Below are 19,573 nucleotides of genomic sequence, written 5' to 3' on the forward strand. Positions count from 1 at the left end.
TTTGTTTGTTGGTGTGTTTGTGAGAAAATGGAACCGAATGAAGTGATGTGACAGTTTGTGTTGTCGTGATGGCGTTGTCTTGTTTCAGACGGCAGGTAAGCAGTTTGGCTTAAATATTTGCACAACATCATGTCATTTTTAATGTTTATTTTCTTATCAAACAAAAGAATGTGTACTTTATAAATATGTTCTGCTCTGTTCAATTAAGTATGAACTTGCTTTTCCTGTCTCTCACTTCATCAGTGGTGATGGGGGTCCACAACACACGTTCTCTTAACAACAATTCGATTGAAAGTAAAGATATTCCTGCAATAAAACACGAGATGGATTAACTCGGTGCGCCATCTACGCAAAGTACCATCGCACACACCGGTGCACTTCTTACCAGCATAAAGGCGGCCGCTATGAACAGCGACTTAAACTTGACGTCCATCGTCGGGTCGGAGTAGTAGATGTTGTTCGTGTAGCTGGCGGTGTTCACGTTCCAGGCGCGCGTTATCGTCCCCTTCTGCGTCATCCGGTCCCGGTCCAGCACGCGAAAGTGTGTCTCCTTCGGCATGCGCAGCGCGTTCAGGAACGGTATCGGTATGCGGAACATCGTGTTAATGTCACTGTTCAGCAGCACGATCTCCTGCGACAGTACGCCGTAGTCCTGCTGGATGCAGCCGATCAGCTCGCCCGGTGCGGCCCACACCTCCAGGAACTGGTTCTTGCAGAAGCAGCAGAACACACCGCAGCCAAGATTCTTCTTGAACAGTAGCACCTCCTGATGGCTGCGGTCCACAAGCGACAGGCTGAACGGTCGTAGCGAGCCCCAGAACCGATCCTTCGGGTCGGACGTTTCTGAAGCACCGTAGAGCGCTTCGTTTGAGGGTCCCCGTACCGTGAACCGATTGTCCGAGGCAACGCCCGACAGTACTGCAAAATGGGGTACGGGTCAGAAGTAGGATTATGAGCGAATATTCAAAACGGCTGTTCAACGGTCTTACATTCGTTCAGCTCGTAGCTCTGCTGGATAAACACCGACGGTAATCCGTAGAGAAAGTCGAGCCCGGCACGTGGTGAGAACGGCGTTAGAAAGGGGCTGTTTACGGAGCGAATTGCGTCCCCCGGTGGGGGTGAAGGTATTCGTAAGCTTACTAGAAAAATAACAAAAATAAGCAATTGAATTTGCCTTAAATATTCCAATAGGTTTCGTTAATCGTTTCCTTACCACCGTCTCGTTCCCGCTGCTGCGATTGTGGTTGTGCCGTGATGATTCGATTCTCGCCACTGTGCACTTGAAGGTATGACACACAATCAACGAAGGGTTATTTACCACCAATAACAAAAACAAACACACACATACACACCTCTGTAGCAAAGCGCAAATGGTACGACTACTTACCGACAGGTGGCACATTGTTCGGTGGCGCTGCTAGTGCATTGTCGTAGTTGTAGTCCCAGCTCAGATCGAACGTTGGCGTGTCTGGACCGTAAAACTCCGGCGCCTGCTGCTGCTGCTGCTGCTGCTGCTGTTGTGGTGGAACTCTAGCAGATGACATCTCTTCCGTCAGCTGGCGTAGAGTGAACGTAGCAGGTCTTGGAAAGCGTCCGAAGCTACACTAAACCCATCCGCAGTGAGGGCCACCACTCTCGACCCATCGACGAGCGGTGCTTCTCGTTTATCTTATCGCGCCGTTTTCATTCGCGTATCATCATCAGTCATCATTGCTGCATTGATAGTGGCCCCGCCAAAGTGTTTGGAGTGGTTCCGAAAAATGAAACCCACTTACACCGAGAAGCTCACTTTTCCGGGAAGATTCACCCGCCGAGGTGAACAGCCGTTTTGTTGTATTGAGTAATAATATGATGGAACCTTTTTTGGATACAACAACCATAAAGAAGTCAACCAGTACAGGAGGAGTTTTGTTTGAGTTTATTTTAGGTTTCAACAAATACTGACGCCATTGGCTTATTGAGTTTGTTAAGTGTGTTGTTATCTCGCATGGTTTGTAAACTGTATCTGTGTGTGGGTGTTTAGTTTTTATTGTGTAAGTCAATTGTTTCCAATCGGTGTCCAATAGTGGGGATTTTCTTTCCCCTTCCCCACGATAAATGCCATCAAGTGTTACACAGAGTAAATAATATTCTTAGCCACATCGTGCACCTTGTGCGCTTTACTCATCCACCTTGGTTACGTTTACTGCACGTTACGGCTTTGTGCCAGAAGTAAAGAACAATTAGTGCGGTAATCAATTCCACATTGATGGCTTTGTGCTGCTGCTATCTCGTTATCGATCGTGCTCTGATCGACGTGGTGGTGGTGGTTGAAACAACAAACAACTGGGCGGGGGCGTGTTGTGCCATTTAAAGACTTTTAAATGTACATTGTTTTGTTTCGTTTGTTACTTTGGTTTTGTTATTGTGTTTTTTGCTTCTTCTTCTTTTTTTGCCTTGTTAGCCATGCTCTGTCCACTACTATTGTAAAACTAATAGCTGCACTCAGTTCAATTTCTGTAGTTTAGTGTTACATTGTCGATTTGTGTTATCTTTTGCCTGTCTTTTGGTTCGTTTCAGTGTGTAAGGTTTAACTGTGTCTACATGTTGCTGTTTTATAACCACTTTCTTTTTTGTTTCATACGTTCGTTATGTTCTTATTGTCGGGAGTTTTTTTTTTGCTTTAGAAGTTTTATCTGCTTTCTTTCCTTTCTCTTTCGTTTATTTTTTGTTCTCCTGGTTGATGTTGTCCGTTTTCATTTTGTTTTTTGTTTTTTTTAAAGGGATTTGCTGTGTTGCACTGTGTGTTAAGTTTGTGTTCTCCTTTTTTTTGTAAACTATTATTTATTTGTTTCAGAAACTTATCCGTACACATTCAGTATAATATATGTTTTTTTGTTGTATATGTATAATATTTTTTATTTGTTTATTTGTTCTGTTTTGTGTCTCACAACTAGAGTAAGGTCGTCTCGACCTAGTCGATTTTTAGTTTAGGTTTTTTTTGTTGTATGTTACCAATATCCTTTTTGTCAACTTTTTTTTCCTCCTCCTTGTAAGTGTTGTAAATAATGGGGTTTGACAAAAATCTTACTTATACAGAGTCACATTTATATTTGTATATATGTAGGGTTGTAAAAATATCGAACAAACCAGGAGCAAATAATTGAAGGAACGAGCTCCACTGACAGCAAGGGGTGTGTGTGTGGCTGGGTCTACACATACATACAAGGGGAGAGGGAAGTTGCGTTGCATGCGTTTGTATCAAACACAAAATCACTGATAGATATAGTTGATAACGTTACGCCGATTGTTGAACATCAAAGGGAACGTATTCTTCTGTCTGTATCGGTGTGTTTCTGTGCGTTAGTGTGTGTGTGTTAAACATACATACAGTTATCGATATGCGATTAAAAATGAGCTCCTATGCTACGAAATCGGTTGTGCCGCCTCAGTTTAGCGAAAGCGGCCAGGGAAGGTAAGGAATGGAAATACCGCTGGTTGGTTTTACGCCACTGCGTCCGCCTGCTCAGTCCAGCACCGTCTCACGTTTCTCGGTATACCTGATCATCGTTGTTAGTTCGTTCGTTTCGTTCGTTTCGTACGCTAGCATTAGTCGGTGTATATTGTACCTCCCGCGCGGGAGCAAGCATGTATGTATGTGCCGGGCGCATTAGCTTCTTGTACTGTACAGCCACCGTCCGTTCCTTTCGATCGCGCACACATACGCTCTTATATGGTTGAAAAACTTAGCTCGGTAACATAGTCACAACTTCCATCGGGACATCAAGACAGCGGCCGAAAATGGAGTCATTTTCGTGCAGTGTATGTGTGTGTGTGGGTCTCCAGATTGTGTGTTGGGAGGCTTAATTTACAACGACACCGACCTCGACCATGGCCCGATACAGGCAGGGATTTTTGGCGCACTCGCGCGGCCCAAGCTGTGGGCCCGGGAAGCCCCGCAGTATCATCAGCACCGACCGGGCGGTCGTCTGACAGTCGGGTTGGTTTTCGCAAATGTTGTCCGCCTCGGAGAGATACTGAAGGTCGCAAACTTTCGGTGAAACGCCCTGCGGAGAAGAAGAACAGGGAGAATGAGTATAAGCCAAGCAAGAGTGCAGAGGGAGCGTATAACACTTACGCATAGGTAGCAAAGTTGATGGGCACCGCAGGCTGGCAGCAGTTCCTGGTAAATGTCACCGCTGAGCACATCTACACCGCGACACCGCCGCTCAAACGCATCCAGCAGTGGACATTCAGTGGACTCTAGAAGGAGGGAAGGAAGAAAAAGCAGCACCTAAGCAAGGGCTTTCTTCGAGATGAAAACTTCCAAAAAGGGGCTTACCAACAACCAGCCCCCGGCTGTAATCATCCTCCATTTCGGGCTCTTCCGGTCCTCGGAATACTTCCTGGTATCGCTTCTGGGTGCGCTTTTTCTTCTTACTGTCGCCCTCAACGTCGCCGAGGTTGTTTTCCACCTCCTCGTGCGCTACCTTCTCGTTGCCCTCCATGCTGTGTCTGGGGAAAATGAGGAAACACATACAACCTGTATAGTGTCCACGTGAACCTTAACTGATCCAACTTACTGGCTGTGATCGTACTCGGCCCGCTCCTTCTTCACTGCCACACGCTTAGCTTTGCTTCCTGATCATCTACCACCAGCGATCATACCGAAACCGGTCCAGCAGCTTGTTTCAGCTGGATCGGCTTTTTGTCTTAAACTTTCGCCAATATGCAGGCAGAATTTGATCCTCCTTCACCACCTCCAGATTGGACCGCTTGCGCACCGATCGCTTCTTCTTCTTGTCGTCATCCTCACCCTCGAACTCTTCGCTCGAGTCCTCATGATCGTGTTCGTGCTCGTGCTCGTGCTCATGCTCATCGTCATCCGGGCCTTCCTCCGAGCTGTGTTCATGGTGCTCATCGCTCGAATCGCGCTTCGTCTTGGCAACTTCCATCACTGCTGGCCGCACGGTCGTGGTGGAGGAGGTTGTGGCCATGCTGGAGCTCGCCGTAGAGCTAGCCGGCTTCGCCGGTTCACTCGATCGTTTGCGCTTCGGCTCGATCGGTGCTCCAAAGAGGGCCTGCAAATCCTTGGCCACCTTTTCATCCGTTCCGGTTGGGGCTGCGTCCGGTTTGGGCGATCGCTTTGCGACCGGGAAGCGCTTCTTACGCGTAGCGGGAAGCCAGGGAAGGATTGGGAGCGTTCGCTTGCGCTCCTGCATCGGTGGACCGTAATGGGCGGGAGAGGGTTCCGATTCGGACATGGGGAAGCCTTGCCGCTTCTCGTACGGCCCTAGCGGTTCCTCGTCAAAGAGCTGCTGCTCGATTTCGTTCTCCTCCTGCTGGTACTTGTTCCACAGTCGCTGCAGACGCTCTTGGAACTCTTCCTCTCGCTCGTCGTTGTTGAGACGCTGTACCGCTTTGAGGAAATCCTCGGACAGGTCGGGATGCGGGTACGCTTTCTCCTGCTCTCGCTCCCGGAACACGGTCGGGTAGGAGGATAGTTCTACGAAAAGGATAAACCGCAATTATAGGCTGTAAAGAGCTCAATCTGTTTCAACCCCAATAACTCACCATCTCGCTCCCGAAAGACGGAACGCTTGCGTGTGTCCAAGTCGTAAGGATCGTAGCCATCGTCCGGCTCTTCATCGCGCCGCAAATAGTTGGCCAGAATGCGGTTCAGGCGCTGTCGGTTCGGGCGAAACTGTTGCTGCTGCTCTTCGGTTGCTAGGGGAACAAAGGCAATCCAATCGTTTAATGGTTCTGTGGCGGACGGTTCACCTCGTCTACTTACGTTCCATCCAGTAGCCATCGTCGTCCAGCTGCTCGGCGGCGGCTTCCTCGCGTAACGCAAGCTGTGCTTCTCGGCGGTGCAAAGCGTCGATGGCAGCCTGAAAGTGTTTTTTTTTGTTTTTGTTGGAAAATTTCAATTACATTTGTTTGCTGTGGGCGAAAAACAAGGCGAGGTCAAAGCAAATCATACCTGCAGGGAGTACGGCGAATGTTGCGAACCCAACACTAGCAGACTTGTTCCGAGAATCAGCAGGGAATAGATGGTAAAACCCGCCATATTGAGGGTTTTACTGAGGAACAATGTTCGCTGTGAGAGAAGAGACAAAATCGGAGTAAGATTGCATTATTTTGATTATTTGATATTTTTATGCATTAAAATACTCTAAAATATTCAAAACTTAGTTGCCCACACCAGCGAAATGGCGAACCGTTCACCAGTGAGTAAACATAAACACTGAAATGCAGCCATATTTCTCCTTTATGTGGTTCTATTACAGAGGCAACGAGCAACGGAAGCAAACTCAATTTGTAATCGGCTTCCACCGTAACCACAGCCGTAACCCACACTTCCTCGCTTTGTACGGTCACTGTTCGGGCTATTTCATTTCCACCAGGCATTCGTCACGTTCCTCGCGTTATTACAAAAAAGGCTGTATAATGCCATGCCACATATTCTGTGGAAAACCATCGTCGTGACCAACATTGAAAAAACATTCCAATCGTTCTAGTCTCGGTGCAAATGACATTTTATGGGGATAGGCGACGCACTATGGGTGTGATTTGAAACAGAGTAAGGCGAAAACAATATTTCAACAAAAGGTTTCTTTCATAAGATTTCTGTTTTAAAAATTATTTGTGTTTATACTTGGTCAAGGTTTGTGATGAAACATTTACAATGAGAGGGAAAATATAATGAAACAAAATATTTGCAACATTTTTATCATATTCCTTTGAACATGTGACATGTGGTTTTAAGTCAACTACCAAGCGTCTCCATATCGTAATAGTACTTCAGTCTTAGGTAGTAAATTATTATTTTATCCAGATATACTGTACCAAGTGAATTTAAATCTATTTACTGGAATTTTTAAACAGCACTTGGCCGTTTAATGTTGGCCGCTGTTGGCCACTGTTTCTTCGTATTTTTTCTGTATACAAACTACCAAGCGTCTCCATGTCAATAAAAAGCTTTTTAAAAACATTGAAAAATAAAAAAAAGAATACAAATATTTTATGATACTATAATTTAATAGTTTAATGTAAAAATGATAAAAGCTTTTGAAAGCTTCTAACAGATTTTTAAACGGAGAATTGTTTCCATTTGCCATGGTCTGAACAGCGTCATTCTTGAGTTCAACCGCAACACAAAGTAGGCAGGGAAAAGCAAAGCTTCACGTGGAATGGAAGTCACAAGTCAGACCGCACAAACCTTGTTATAAGCTCATGGTTTATGTTGGTAGCTTTGGCGACATTGTGTGCACTTAGGATGCAAGCGGGCACAAATCATAAAGTAGAAGAGAAAGAGAGAGATAGAGAAAAGAAAGAATGCCATTCGTATCTCGGGGCACACTAACGACGTGCTATGATTCAAAGTCAGCTGCAACAGGGACGAACAACGACGACAAACGCCACAAGCAAGAATGTGCGCACGGTTGTGAAATACAATTCGCTCTCTCCATTCGTGTTCCGTGTGTATGCGTAAGTGTGTGCTCTTCCACCGAAATGTTTGCAAATGATCGGCTTAGTGTGGGTGACGGTTGCGGCTTAACTCATTCGAATGGCATGTGATTCATTTGTCTGACAGTGGCGGCAACAGAAAAGGGTGTCCAGCAGAATAATTCAGCACAAGGGACGATCACGAGGCTACCGGGCACAAGACAGGATGCTGCTGCTGCTGCTGAGCGGGTATGTTTGAGTGGTTGTTGGACGTATTGGTTGACATTTTTATTGCCCCATCCCCTTACCGGGTGCGCTCGGACCGGGGTTGCAACGCCGAGACCCATCGATGGGGGCGGATACTGATTCGACTGATTATGACAGATAAGGGAGGATTAAGGGAACCATTTTCCACTCGAAAAGAGAAAGCAGCACTCGAGCAGCATGGAGTTCTTTAGCCTAATGCAAGAGTCCACTTCTGTCTCTGAAGCATGCTGGAAATAAACCATTCCCCGAAGCAATTTATTATAAAAAGCTGCTCAGAATGTCGGCTTAGAATGGGAGGGCGGTGATAGGGAGAAAAAAAACGAAGGCAAAAGTTCGAACGCGCCTCGCATGCTATTAGCAGAGACTAAGATTTGCCCCACCAGAGGGAAGTGGCTCAACTTTTTACCATCAAAAATAGCACCATTTGCGTAGACTTAGAGAAGATGGGATTTGGGAAATGAAACAATGTCCCTAGAGGTGGCGAGTTCGAGAAATCGAGAAACTACTTAGTGTGCCCCAACCCTCTTCAAACGAGAGGGAGAGGAGATGCTTTCTCTCCTCTTCGTCGGAGGTCTTTTGCTTGCGCTAAGGTGATGTAATAGTCCCAGCAATCGACGACACCGTCTCGTCACTGTTTATCTATTCATCCAATTTTCATCCCGAGCTTGGGCTTGCCTGCACGAAAGTTTGATTTGAACCTTCGGGCGATAAGTTTTAATCCACACTCGGCAAAACACTCGAACCCTAGACGACGACGGTTCGATACTTTAGCTTTCTCTGTGAAGCTCTCTTCACAAAAGCTCGTTAGGCGGGGTGGTTGGCAAATAAACCTGCGAACAGTTTACTGCCGGTGGTGATGTTTTCGCTGCGGCCAAGGTACAAACGGTGCACCATCTTATCAGATGGCAACTTTATCGCCATAGCTAGCAGTCGTTTGGATTGGGAGAATTTTCTAGCTGGTGATGTGGGTAGGTATTATAGACTAATTAATTCTGTTTAAATATTATAAACCAATACGCTTCTTGTGCATTTGCCTTCGGTTGCCGACGGTTTCCTGCCATCAACTCAGAAAATTGTTTGCCTCAATCTGTCAAACCACCGGCTGCAGTGTGTTGGGTGTAATCTTAATGGGATCTAGAAGGCAATCGGATTACTTGGTTAAGGGGGTTTTTGTTGCTCTTTCTTGCCGTTGTTGTTGGTGTTGTTGAATGTTTTCCAATAGCGATAAGAAAGCTTGATGGGAAACTGGCTACACAAGCACGTGACGTGCCGGAGGCTACATTTCGGAGGGTGTTTATTTAGGTCGGTTTTATTGGAGATTGGATAACAGTAAGGATGGGTGTTGGACAAATTGGATAAAATTTGCATTAGGTATTAACAAATTGAATACCGTAATTGTGTTGTTAGGCAGTTTAATGTTTAGGACAGTTGCATTAAAAGGTTTACTATGTGGCCAATTGCTCTATGAAACTATTTAGTCCTCCGGATTTCGTATCGATAACTGAAGCTACTACTGTACAGAGCGTTATGAAACTAAAAACATTCATTTTTCATCTCAAAAGCTCCGAGACAAACTAGTGAAATCACAAATGCCATAAACGTATAAAGGCAAACCGCAACCGTGGTCAATGGGTCATTCCAACTCCAAACGTATCACGGATGTGCATCATCGCCCACAGAAAGCTCCACATAATTCCATTAGCACTCGTTGCGCTTCGTTTTGTGTTGTAAAATTTTATTCCCTATCATAACCATTGCTTTATTGTGTGGTGGTGGTGTTGTATGCGGATCGCTGACCCTGACGTACCTGACCGGTGGCAGTGGTGTAAGCTTTCGCCAGGACAATCCATTACACTCAACATGACAACACTCGGGTGTATTAAAGCTTGTGTGCAACTGCCGTAGATAGAGGTTATAGTTCCGTGATAAATCCAGCCCGTTGCGGAAAAGCAGGCACAAGATGAGGCGTACAATAATGCTAGTTGCAGGCCCTCTGGACAATGGATTGGAAGCTATGCGGGAGTTTGTTCAATGACCCGTTGACATTCAACACCTGCAGGAGGGTTCAGATTCTGTATCTTGATGGTAAAATCGTCCAAAGGGACGGTATGAGTGTCAAATATTCATTTGTGTGTGTGAGTGTGTGTTAATGTTGACGGTAGCCATTCGTTCGATTTCGATTGAATTTCAAATGTCTATCCAACCCGTTTCAAAGCGGTTTCCGTCCGTCCGTCCGTTATCGAGTTTTATTATTCAAGCGATTTTTAGCATTTTTCTTCTGGAGTTCAAAGTTTTACAGCAGGACAATTTGGGGGTGATGTTGGTAAACGTCAGATTGATTGAGCGATCTGAGCCACTAATCTGAGACTCAGTTAAGGTGTGAGTTGAGGCAAACTTTTCCGACATTTAATAGCGAGGCTTTAAATAGACAAGAAAGAGACTGACAATGTTTTATATAGTGATACAACAGTGCGCTTGTTCATCATATAACACTAGCCATCATGAAGACCGAGTATGCTCGGGTTAAGGCAATTCGCAAGGAGCGAATGCTTTGCTGTGCAATAATGTAGATCACCATTAAAATATGCTCCATAATCATGAAATTCAATCATATATAAATAGTAAACGACGAGCTTGATGATGATATCTAAACGAGACATGCAATTTAAGTTTGATTTATTGTATGAAAATTGTGTGAAAATTGAGTTTCACAAAAAATTTAACCTTTGTATAATGTTAGAATGTTGCATTTACTCTTTACTTACATATGATCGCTACACATTGATATAAACGGTATATATTTGCACAAAAAAACGGCTCCAACTGGCCAACATTATACCAACAATTTGACCTGAGGTTGGGATCTTTTAGGGTCCTGCACGATCAATAGCTAATCAAGCGTTCGCATTTCTATTCCATCCTTTTACCTTATCGACTGTAGCTACAGGAAAGGACTCATCTGTAGCTCAGAATGAGAAAGGGGGAAAATTGGACGGAATTGCAAATTTATGTCCATTTTTTATTGCCTTTAGTGCGACAACGCACATCCGGAGCGACGTGCGATTCGTTTGTGCGCTCGTGCGGTTATATTGGAAAGTTTTTATGCATCTACGCGGCAATAGCAGGCAGTAGAAAACACAGGTACAGGGATTTACGTCTGGCTAAAGTTTATGTGTCATTCCGGATTGTACGAGGCTAGCGAAAGAGCTTCTAGTTTCACTTTTTTTTATTTGCTATCCTTTGCTAGCTTTTTTCCCTCATCCTCGTTACAAGGGGCTTTCGGAATACATTCCCCCCCCCCTCAGACGAGCAGTAACGTCGGTAAGGTCGTAATTTATTCCAGCTGCAACCCACAAACCCCTCACCATTGCCGCATGTTACCGGTGCGACCGTGTTTTGCAATTGCGACTCGGTACGCTTGCAAATGAACCGCTACATCCGCGGGTACGCTGCCTAGTAGTCGGTTTATGCGTGCGGATCGATTGCACAAGGTGCTGTAATCTGGCTAATTAATAAAACTCCCCTCCACTGCCGTCAAACTCGTGTGATATGCTGTCGAACTCGTTCAGATCAATAAAATGATGGATGTGAACTCTCGGAGCGCGTGCACACAGTAAGGCACATTATGGCATTATGGTGTGGGGTGGTAACACACACCAACACTGTCCGAGCAGATTCAACAAGTCGAGGTTTTGCGCACCCGCTCACGACACTCGGCGCCTGTTCTCACGTACCACAGGACCGTGGTCTGTTTGACTGATCCCGAGCGGTTGATATATTATCGCCAAAAGCGAGCAAAGGAGCCAAAGCAGAGATAAAGCCGCTCATTTGTTTGCCCGTTCCATCCTCTGTGGGGCTGCGGGTTGATGATGTTTTCCCAGCCACTCCAGTGATGTATAATAATTTGTTCACACTTGAGCGAGCTTAATAAATAACTTCCTTTTCCTACCCATAACGAACGAAGGCCTGCGTGTCGTCGCGTTGTCAGGACAAACTGTTTTCGTAAAATATCCAATCAAAATGTCTCGTGTTGCTGTTTCATCGCAAAAAAAACCTCGATGGAAACATGGGTAGAAAAAGACAGTATGAAATAAATCTGCCTTTTGGCCATGTAGGTAGCAAACGAACTGGTCGGTACAAACACACTACCTTCTGGCCTGTCTCTGACCAGAAGCTTTTTCAGCGCAAAACGCTGAACGTTGGTCCTTTGGCTCGTGTGGGAATTGATCTTTCTGCTGCTGCTTTATTGAATAAGCACCAGCAATCCTCCCGAGAAAGTGTGAAGGCGTAATCATTGTGTGGAAACGATGATGGTGTCGTGTTGGACAGGAACATGTGTTTGTGTGTGTGTGTGTGTGTATGTTTATGAAACGACATCCTTGGCAGTTTCTAGCCTTCCCACGATGACTACCGTCTTGTGCTAGCAGCATAAACGAAAAGGTTACCAGTCAACCAGTCAAGGCAAGTAGACATGCTGCCCATATAGCTTTATCACGTGTGGGACTTGAAAGTTTGCTCATTTAAGATAGTTTTTGATAGATGATAGTATGTTTTTTTTTCTTCCATTTATTTGAAGATCATTGTGCAAGGAGCACAAAAACCCTCTTCCTACACTATTGCAGAAAAAAAGGTCGAAGCTGAAAAGCTCCTTTCATCTTGACCCCAACTTTAAGGCTGGTATTGGAAAGAAGAAAAGAAAGCATAAAAAACACACATAAACTACGGTAAAAGGTGCTTTATTGATCTTGCGCAACCAAATCAGCCCACGTGACTCATTACGTTCCATTCCGTTCGGCTGGGTGGGTTGTGGGAGCGTATTTGCAAGTCTGAGTTCAAACCCGGCAATCAATAAGCAATCTAGCTGCCTGCCTGCCTGCCTACTTGCCTTCTCGGTAGACAGAATGTTATTAAAATACTTTCGTCAGAATTTCCAGCATCTCGTTAGAATGTGTGAAAGCGGTTTGGGGGGGGAAGGGGAGGAAGCGAAGTGAATTCCACCTTCTTGGATTTTGTTCAAAATGAACTCCCACCCATACATACGCGCTCGCGTTAGCTCAGCTGTTGAGAAAAGGTGTGTGTGCACGTTGATTAGAGGATGTAGTTAAATGAAATTATTTTCCAATTCCTGGCATTGTATTTCTTGGAAGGAATCGAGCACGGTGGGTATATGCACACGAGTGAGTGAGAGCAAGAGATAAGAGAGACAAAAACTTACAAATTTAATACCATCCTCGAGCTCGAAAGGTTTCAGGTGCAAAAGGGCAAACGCGTTGCCTGCCGTACGCTTGCAGAAAGTAACCTTTGCAGCAGCAAGCGAATATTGCCCTTGAGCCCCCTCTTTTACATGTTTAGAAAATACAAACACAATAAGTATGCTTTGGAATAACATAGCAAAATAAGAAAGCAAAAAAAGGAAGCTGCAAAAGCTGTAACCCTTTTTGTGTGGTAGCTGCACTGTTTTTTTTTTTAATTTTTCCTCCCTCGCTCACAAGGTCTTTTTATGAGAGCCGGAGGCACTCGCAACGTATACATAAACCCTTTCCAGCAGTCGGCTTAGCGTGCTGCTCGTGCCCGTCGCCAAGTAACTTGATAAGCTCACCTTTAACGGTTAGGCAAACGAAGCGATCCGAAGAAACCCGCTCCATGATGGCCGTGTATAACTTGTTGCTTCTGCTGTAGCAGGCAAAACAGAGCCCCACCGCCCTTCTACTTTCTCTGCTTCAAACGCTTTCACACGGCCAAGCCTTCTGATGCTAGGCTGAAGCAGTACAACAGTCGTGCAAAAAAGGGTGTGGAGCAAGTGAGCTTAAAAACATGGAGAGCATTTGCTGCTTCAATTTCCCCGGACATAATTTGCCAGGTGACTTAGAGAAAGGGGTTTTTTTTCGTTTTCTTGGCACACCGGTGAGTGAGGTTAAACCGGAAAGGTCCGGATGTGCTGGAAAGCACGATCATCCTTCGCCAATTAGTAATGCCGCCCCATGCTTACTTCAATGAAGGGCTGAAGACATGCAACATGTCTGCCATACACTGTGCCATGGATACGGTGTGGCTTTTTCTTATGGGGGGATTATACTGTAGCAAGCATACATTGTGCAAGCTTAATTCCTATCTTGAACCGTGTTACACGTATAATGAGCTATTTTAGCGTCCTTCTTATAGCAAAAATGCCGAGCATAGCACAGAGATTGTTTTTTTGTCGTTCGTTTTGTGCTCTCCATTACATCCTCCTGTTTGTTTGTTGCGAAATTTGTGTCGTCATTTTGCGTCCCCATCTCCCTTCCTCTACCCCGCTCGACGCTGCGACAAACAACACAAATGGCTACATCAAGTGTCGACCGCACATCAAGCGTATCTTATTACCACGCTTCGCGTGACGATGACTTCACGGAACAGACGCACAGGTCTCTTTCGAATTTTCACTCCATCTCCTTACAGCACACCACATCAACTCCGTCACAGGTTTGACACTCACCCTGGTAGCTTTCGTATGTAGTCACTGGCAGTCGCAGCGCTGTTTTTGTGAGCTACTGCTGGTACTTTGCTTTAACTTTATAATGTCTTTTCACCTAATGTCCTTGACTTGATTGTGCACTACACGCTATACACGCACTTGATTTTTTTATACCGACACTTGCACACGGAACGCACGGAACACACCACCACTCGCACGAATACAGCGGAGGTTATAAGTTTTCAGTGTACTGTCATCATTCTCCAGGGTGTTACCAGTTTGCCCCCCGGAGTGCGAACGATATTCCTTGTACTGCCGAGCGTTGCGTCTAAACTGCGTACGGCTGGCAAAACCCGACCTAAGCGCCCCTATTTATACAGTTGTACGGGAGCGAAACCATGCGGAGCTTTTCTTTCTCTCGGAGAAATTTCTAATCCCCGGACTCGAGGGTCATCAGGTTCTTGCACAGTGTATGAGGATAAGGTGGAATTTTATGTTGAAAGGCCTAAATATTGTGGAGGAAATACTTCTGAAATGCAAATTAAGATCTGTTTTGAAACAAGGGTGTATACATCATTTCCTGAAAATTAAGTGAAAAATGAAATAAATAATCTTTGAAAAGAATAATCTTTGAACGTAGTTGTGATTTTGACCATTTTGTGGCATGTTTTATTCCACTGTAATTACAAGGAGCATAAATCGATATCACTGCGCCTGCGATTGAAACGAAAGCTCTCGCGAACAAACATTGAGAGCATTCCATTTGCATTTCCATGTTGTTTTTCTCTCACTATCATCTTTCTCATTCTATCTCTCTCGCTCGCTCAAGTGAATAGATTTTGTTTTTACTGCTGTTTCTGTTTGGTCTCTGAAATGATGAAAATCGGCTCAAAGTCATCCTCGATTATTTTCCCTACACGATTCCCTGGCGACCAATCTTTGATCACAGTCAAAGATATGCTGCCTGGTTCTCTTTTTCCCACACACACACACACATACATACACTCTTTTGTCGTAGTTTTCGTTTGCTATAATGCCATGCACTTGCACAATAAAAAAACGGTATATCCATTCATTCATCGGTTGAGACTTGTTTCGTGTCCGTGAACCGACCGGGAAAAGCTTTTACCGATGACGAGGACGAGCAGGATGGGGCAGAAAAAAAAGCTTTGGTAAGCAGCGAGCAACAGGAGCCGTTCGCATGGGTGCCTCCGCCACAACTCGTCGCTTCCGGTTGGGAAGCGAGAGCCGGAAGAGAATGGTATGAAATAATTGAATTAATTTCACAATATCAACCATACACAGTGCCGACGCTTACGACTTGCCGGCCGTTGGATTACGTTGGTGAGTGTGTGCTACCGTTAGCGAGTTTTCTTTTTTGTTTCGTTTTGTTTGCCGCTGCTCGTTGCTTTGCTTTCTCTCTTTAACGACCGATTTGATGGCGTGCGGCGTGTTACGAAGCACCTGGCGTCTCCATTCGCTGTAGAAAAGCGCGTCACGTGCGTCTTGGTACGCCCCCTCCCCGTGAGACATTCTGGAGGAAAGTATTTGCCGTCGAAAATAGCGTAAAGTATGTGCAGGAATGTTACGCCCTCCCAGTACGGTCCCGTAAATACCGATATCATACACCCACCGCTCCCGCCGCTGCTCGAGTGCGGCACTGAGAGCGCCGGGGACATTAATTTAAAAGGTAAGGCAGGATTATGCTGATGAACGATGACGTTCGCCAAACCGAACCGAGGGTTTCTTTGCTTTGGTCTTTTATATTGTTGTGAAGCCTGGCAATTCCACTGCTTTTTGCTGTGTGCCTTTTTCAATGCAGAATGGTTAGCATGATTGCCGAGAGTACGCACTTGAATGATCAATTAGCTTGATTGATCGCGGTGCGTGCTCTGTACCCGGGAGATGAGGGTATTTTACCTTTTAATTAAAAACCTCGCAGGTAGGTTAGTTTGGCCTATAAAATGCACCTTTTTAATGCATGTTTTTATTACATGTGAAAACAGATATAAATCTGCATCAAAAGCTTTATTATATTTAATTTTGAGTATCAATGAATATAGCAATGAAAGGAAATTATATTTAAAACCAATCGAGCAAAACACATTACAAATGAAGGAAAAGTATTTTGCGCTTCCCGGCAATCAGCCTCGTCTAATGAAAGACAAACACACCATCTCGAATACAATCGAATCACGAATCAGCTCCAAAACTGCCAAACGGAGACTGACGGTTTAAATTGGTCTGCCGCTGGTAACCATCGCCGTGTTCTTTTTGTCTTATAAATATTAAATTCAAGCCAAACGAAAAATTCATGCCCAGCAGCAACGGGTACGGGTACGGTTTAAAACTGATTATCGGAAAGTTTTGCTTCTATTACCAGTGTACCAATGGCAGTTGGCAGAATTCACAGAAGGCCAAGCGCAAACCAGCCAAAAATGGAAACAAAAAGCTCTGTGACAAGTTGAAATGGTTTGCCGAGTACTGGGAACGATGAAACGAATCGTCCGCTTTCAAACTGGTTAAGCAAGCGATACTAATGCCTAAAAGTTAATTCTGATCATTGCAGAAACGTCTTTCCAGCGAAATGCCTACGGTCTGGCAGAACGCATTTGAATGCGCAAAACACTGAGAACGGAAGCTTGTGGAAACAATGTCCCTGAAAGGAAATAGATCATCGCTTTGGGATGCAAAAAAACAAAGCACAAAACAAAACCAACACTTATTTCGTGGAATTGATCTCGAGAAGTAAGTGAACTATTTTTAAGCGTTCGATAATTAGCCGGAAGCTGTCTCGCTTTTGTCGATGAAAGTTCGTCCTCCGATAACGCCTCGCTTCAGATGAACGTTCCCAACCTTGAGCAATTGTTGGCTGGAGCCAATCAAGTATAAGCATTCGATTCCGATTTGGATGTCCAAAAACTCACCATGATGTGTCTGGTGTGTGGTGGTGTGGAACTTTCGACCCACTCAGCTCATCCATATTTATTCATCCCCGGGAATCCGTGTCCGTTTTTGTTTGTGTGTTGTTCGCCTCTTATCCGCATCGACTGTGTAAGTTGGACTTCCAAAAGATTTTTGTACGGAGCAGAGAAAGCGTGAGGTCGGATGCTGTACTGTACGGCCCAACCGGGCGTAACGGTGGTCACTTCGTGCTGTCGTCTGTGTCCCTCTTGTGAAGTGAAATCAATAATGAACGCACTTGAACGCTCGCTACAGCGCTACAGTAGCACACTGCCGGTGCCTTCTTCCCACAGCCGTAGGGGCCATTAATCTTCGACCTCGGACACTGGATCGCAGGATGTGCTGCCTGGGTGGCTGAGTGTGAGTGTGAGTGCGGATGCGAAGGTGGAAGCTGTTATTCCTGTTCCGGTTGGCCAGTTGTTGGTGGTCCATTGTGGTGCGTTAATGCGCTGCCCGGCTGAGCAATGGTTGAAAAATTGCCTTCCCTCCTAGACCACGCTGATGGTGGGGTCGGTGGGAATAGCTTTTGACGCTGGGTGCGTTGAGTGTGTTGGTCGTTCTGGTGTTGCGGCCGGCAGGCAATATAATATTGCCTTTCTGTGGCGAAGGTCTGCAGCGTGTCTGAAGTGCCACACACAAGTGAAAAGAAACTCTTGTAATGGGTGTTTTTATGGGGCAGTGTTCTATACTTTGAAGCCCAATATAATTGCTAAAAAATGTATTTAATCAACTGTTAAAAGTTTCATGCTTTGCTATTTGAAGAAGTCCCCTAACGTAACACTACATTTTCACACAAAATATTAACTCACTTAACACACCAGTTAACCAGTGATTTTCTCAAAATCCATTTGTACCAGGGGACCATCACGCTCGAGGGAAGGAAGTGACACTCGCTATAGTTGACTTTTGAGAGTGATTTTTTCTAAGTAAATGTCACCTTTGCCAGATTGAATTGCTATGACAACTACGTAAGGTTTCTCCTTTTCCATTGGAGAGCATTCTTTCCGGTTTTGATATTAATCTTCCTCCCATGATGATGGACAGAGAAGAGCATTTAGTTAGTAGTGCATAACCATAGTAACCACATGGGGTAAGTGGAGCTTTTGCGGTACTAAGCGAAGCTGTTATGTATAAAATTTACTCGTGCGAAAAGTATCACAGCATTTCAGTGCAGATACAGTTTTTTTTGAGTGGTGAAGATATTTTTGTAAGTAATTAGTCCTTGGAGTAGGGGAGGAAAGCTGTTTTCAGGTAAAGCCCTTCTGGGAAGAGCATTACGGATTACGAACTTCTAAGGGGAAGGTAGGTAAAGACAATTTGTCGTAGGGAATGATGGACACCGAATTTGTGGAATTTGTGGGGGGGGGGGTGTTCAGAATCCCTGTACTGGGTCCCTACAGTTTATGAGTCCCTTCATCCATGGGGCCCCTATCCAGCACAGAAGATCTCGCTGAGACTACTGTGCACACTCTTCTATATGCTGGAATTACCATACACGGAGCCCCTACATTGACGGGGCCCCCGTGGCCGCTCAGTCCGCGCACCGTTAAATCCGCCACTGGCTGGGGCATGTCATGAGGATGCCGGACTCATGCCCCACCAAGAAGGTGTTCGACAGCGATCCCCAGTTCGGCATAAGGCGCAGGGGAGCACAGCGAACTCGATGGCTGTACCAGGTGAAGCGAGACCCGACGGAGATCGGGTGTCTGCATGGATGGGAGGCTGCAGCCAGGGACCGAGCATCCTGAAGAAATATTGTTGACCGGGCCATGTCACATCGACGATCTCTATTGTGAGCAGGCCAACAAGAGAGAGAGAGAGAGAGTAATTTCTTTAAGCTGGAGCAACGTCCGCTGTAAGTGCAAAATATTCCAATAATGCTATAGGCTCTGAATTCTACGAGGTGTTAGAAATGGTGCTTACAATTCCTAATTTAAGTTTTTAATTCATGAAAAAACATAAAAATTGATAGAAACTTAAAAGTTTCTACACATTTTCTGATAAAATATGAGTGTAAGATAATGTTTACACATTTTCATGGTCGCTGTATAAATAAATCTCCAGATTTTTAACATTATCCTTAACGTGCCCGTCTTTACCTGCCTTCCCCTACTTGTTAATGTTCCGTTTTTGAAAAGATGCTAACCGTACTTGCATTAAATTAAACAATATTAAAATGATTTGTTTTTTGGTAAAGAGCAACCAAGGTACACATGGCATATAAACGCAACAAACAATGAACAATCTGTAAGTTTCGCTTGTTGCACGCCTTCCCTAAAGCTTTCACTACGATGGATGTTACGCGAAGGCGCAAGAGCAAATGTCCAACAAAAAAAAACCTCATCACCACAGCAAACGCACATCCAGGACCATAATCCTTCGTCTGCTCGAAACCCTCAAAGCTTACAAAGTTCGCTAGAACTTCAATCTGCCGCACGGCATGGCGTATTGTATCACGAG

At 45.1% G+C, this 19,573-nt stretch overlaps 2 protein-coding genes across 2 annotated transcripts; both read right to left on the reverse strand.

Annotated features, from left to right (window-relative positions):
- Positions 1 to 109: 109 nt before the first annotated feature.
- LOC120899528 (phospholipid scramblase 3-like) lies at positions 110 to 1,785 on the reverse strand. The gene is made up of 5 exons (XM_040305491.1): positions 1,388 to 1,785; positions 1,214 to 1,279; positions 990 to 1,139; positions 386 to 918; positions 110 to 306 (listed from the first exon to the last, which is right to left on the reverse strand). Exons 1-5 carry the CDS (start codon positions 1,542 to 1,544, stop codon positions 274 to 276), a joined length of 939 nt encoding a protein of 312 aa, XP_040161425.1. The 5' UTR covers positions 1,545 to 1,785; the 3' UTR covers positions 110 to 273.
- A 110-nt stretch (positions 1,786 to 1,895) lies between these two features.
- On the reverse strand, positions 1,896 to 14,505 carry LOC120894632. Its single transcript, XM_040297351.1, has 9 exons — positions 14,171 to 14,505; positions 5,963 to 6,079; positions 5,774 to 5,870; positions 5,554 to 5,706; positions 4,676 to 5,485; positions 4,563 to 4,620; positions 4,322 to 4,494; positions 4,118 to 4,242; positions 1,896 to 4,046 (listed from the first exon to the last, which is right to left on the reverse strand). The coding sequence occupies exons 2-9, from the start codon at positions 6,047 to 6,049 to the stop codon at positions 3,843 to 3,845; spliced, it is 1,707 nt and encodes a 568-aa protein (XP_040153285.1). The 5' UTR covers positions 6,050 to 6,079; positions 14,171 to 14,505; the 3' UTR covers positions 1,896 to 3,842.
- Positions 14,506 to 19,573: the final 5,068 nt, after the last annotated feature.

This window comes from Anopheles arabiensis, chromosome 2 (genome assembly GCF_016920715.1).
Source record: "Anopheles arabiensis isolate DONGOLA chromosome 2, AaraD3, whole genome shotgun sequence".
Taxonomy (NCBI): domain Eukaryota; kingdom Metazoa; phylum Arthropoda; class Insecta; order Diptera; family Culicidae; genus Anopheles; species Anopheles arabiensis.

Bases quoted from the DNA above. Each gene is read 5' to 3' on its own strand.
- LOC120894632 (XM_040297351.1), bottom strand. From the start codon at position 6,049: ATGGCGGGTTTTACCATCTATTCCCTGCTGATTCTCGGAACAAGTCTG. The intron at 4,495-4,562 runs GTAAGTTGGATC...CATTTTCCCCAG, and splicing joins GCCGAGTACGATCACAGCCA to ACACAGCATGGAGGGCAACG. The intron at 4,243-4,321 runs GTAAGCCCCTTT...CCCTCCTTCTAG, and splicing joins CAGCCGGGGGCTGGTTGTTG to AGTCCACTGAATGTCCACTG.
- LOC120899528 (XM_040305491.1), bottom strand. From the start codon at position 1,544: ATGTCATCTGCTAGAGTTCCACCACAACAGCAGCAGCAGCAGCAGCAG. The intron at 1,140-1,213 runs GTAAGGAAACGA...TTATTTTTCTAG, and splicing joins GCAGCGGGAACGAGACGGTG to TAAGCTTACGAATACCTTCA. The intron at 307-385 runs GTAAGAAGTGCA...GTTTTATTGCAG, and splicing joins TAGCGGCCGCCTTTATGCTG to GAATATCTTTACTTTCAATC.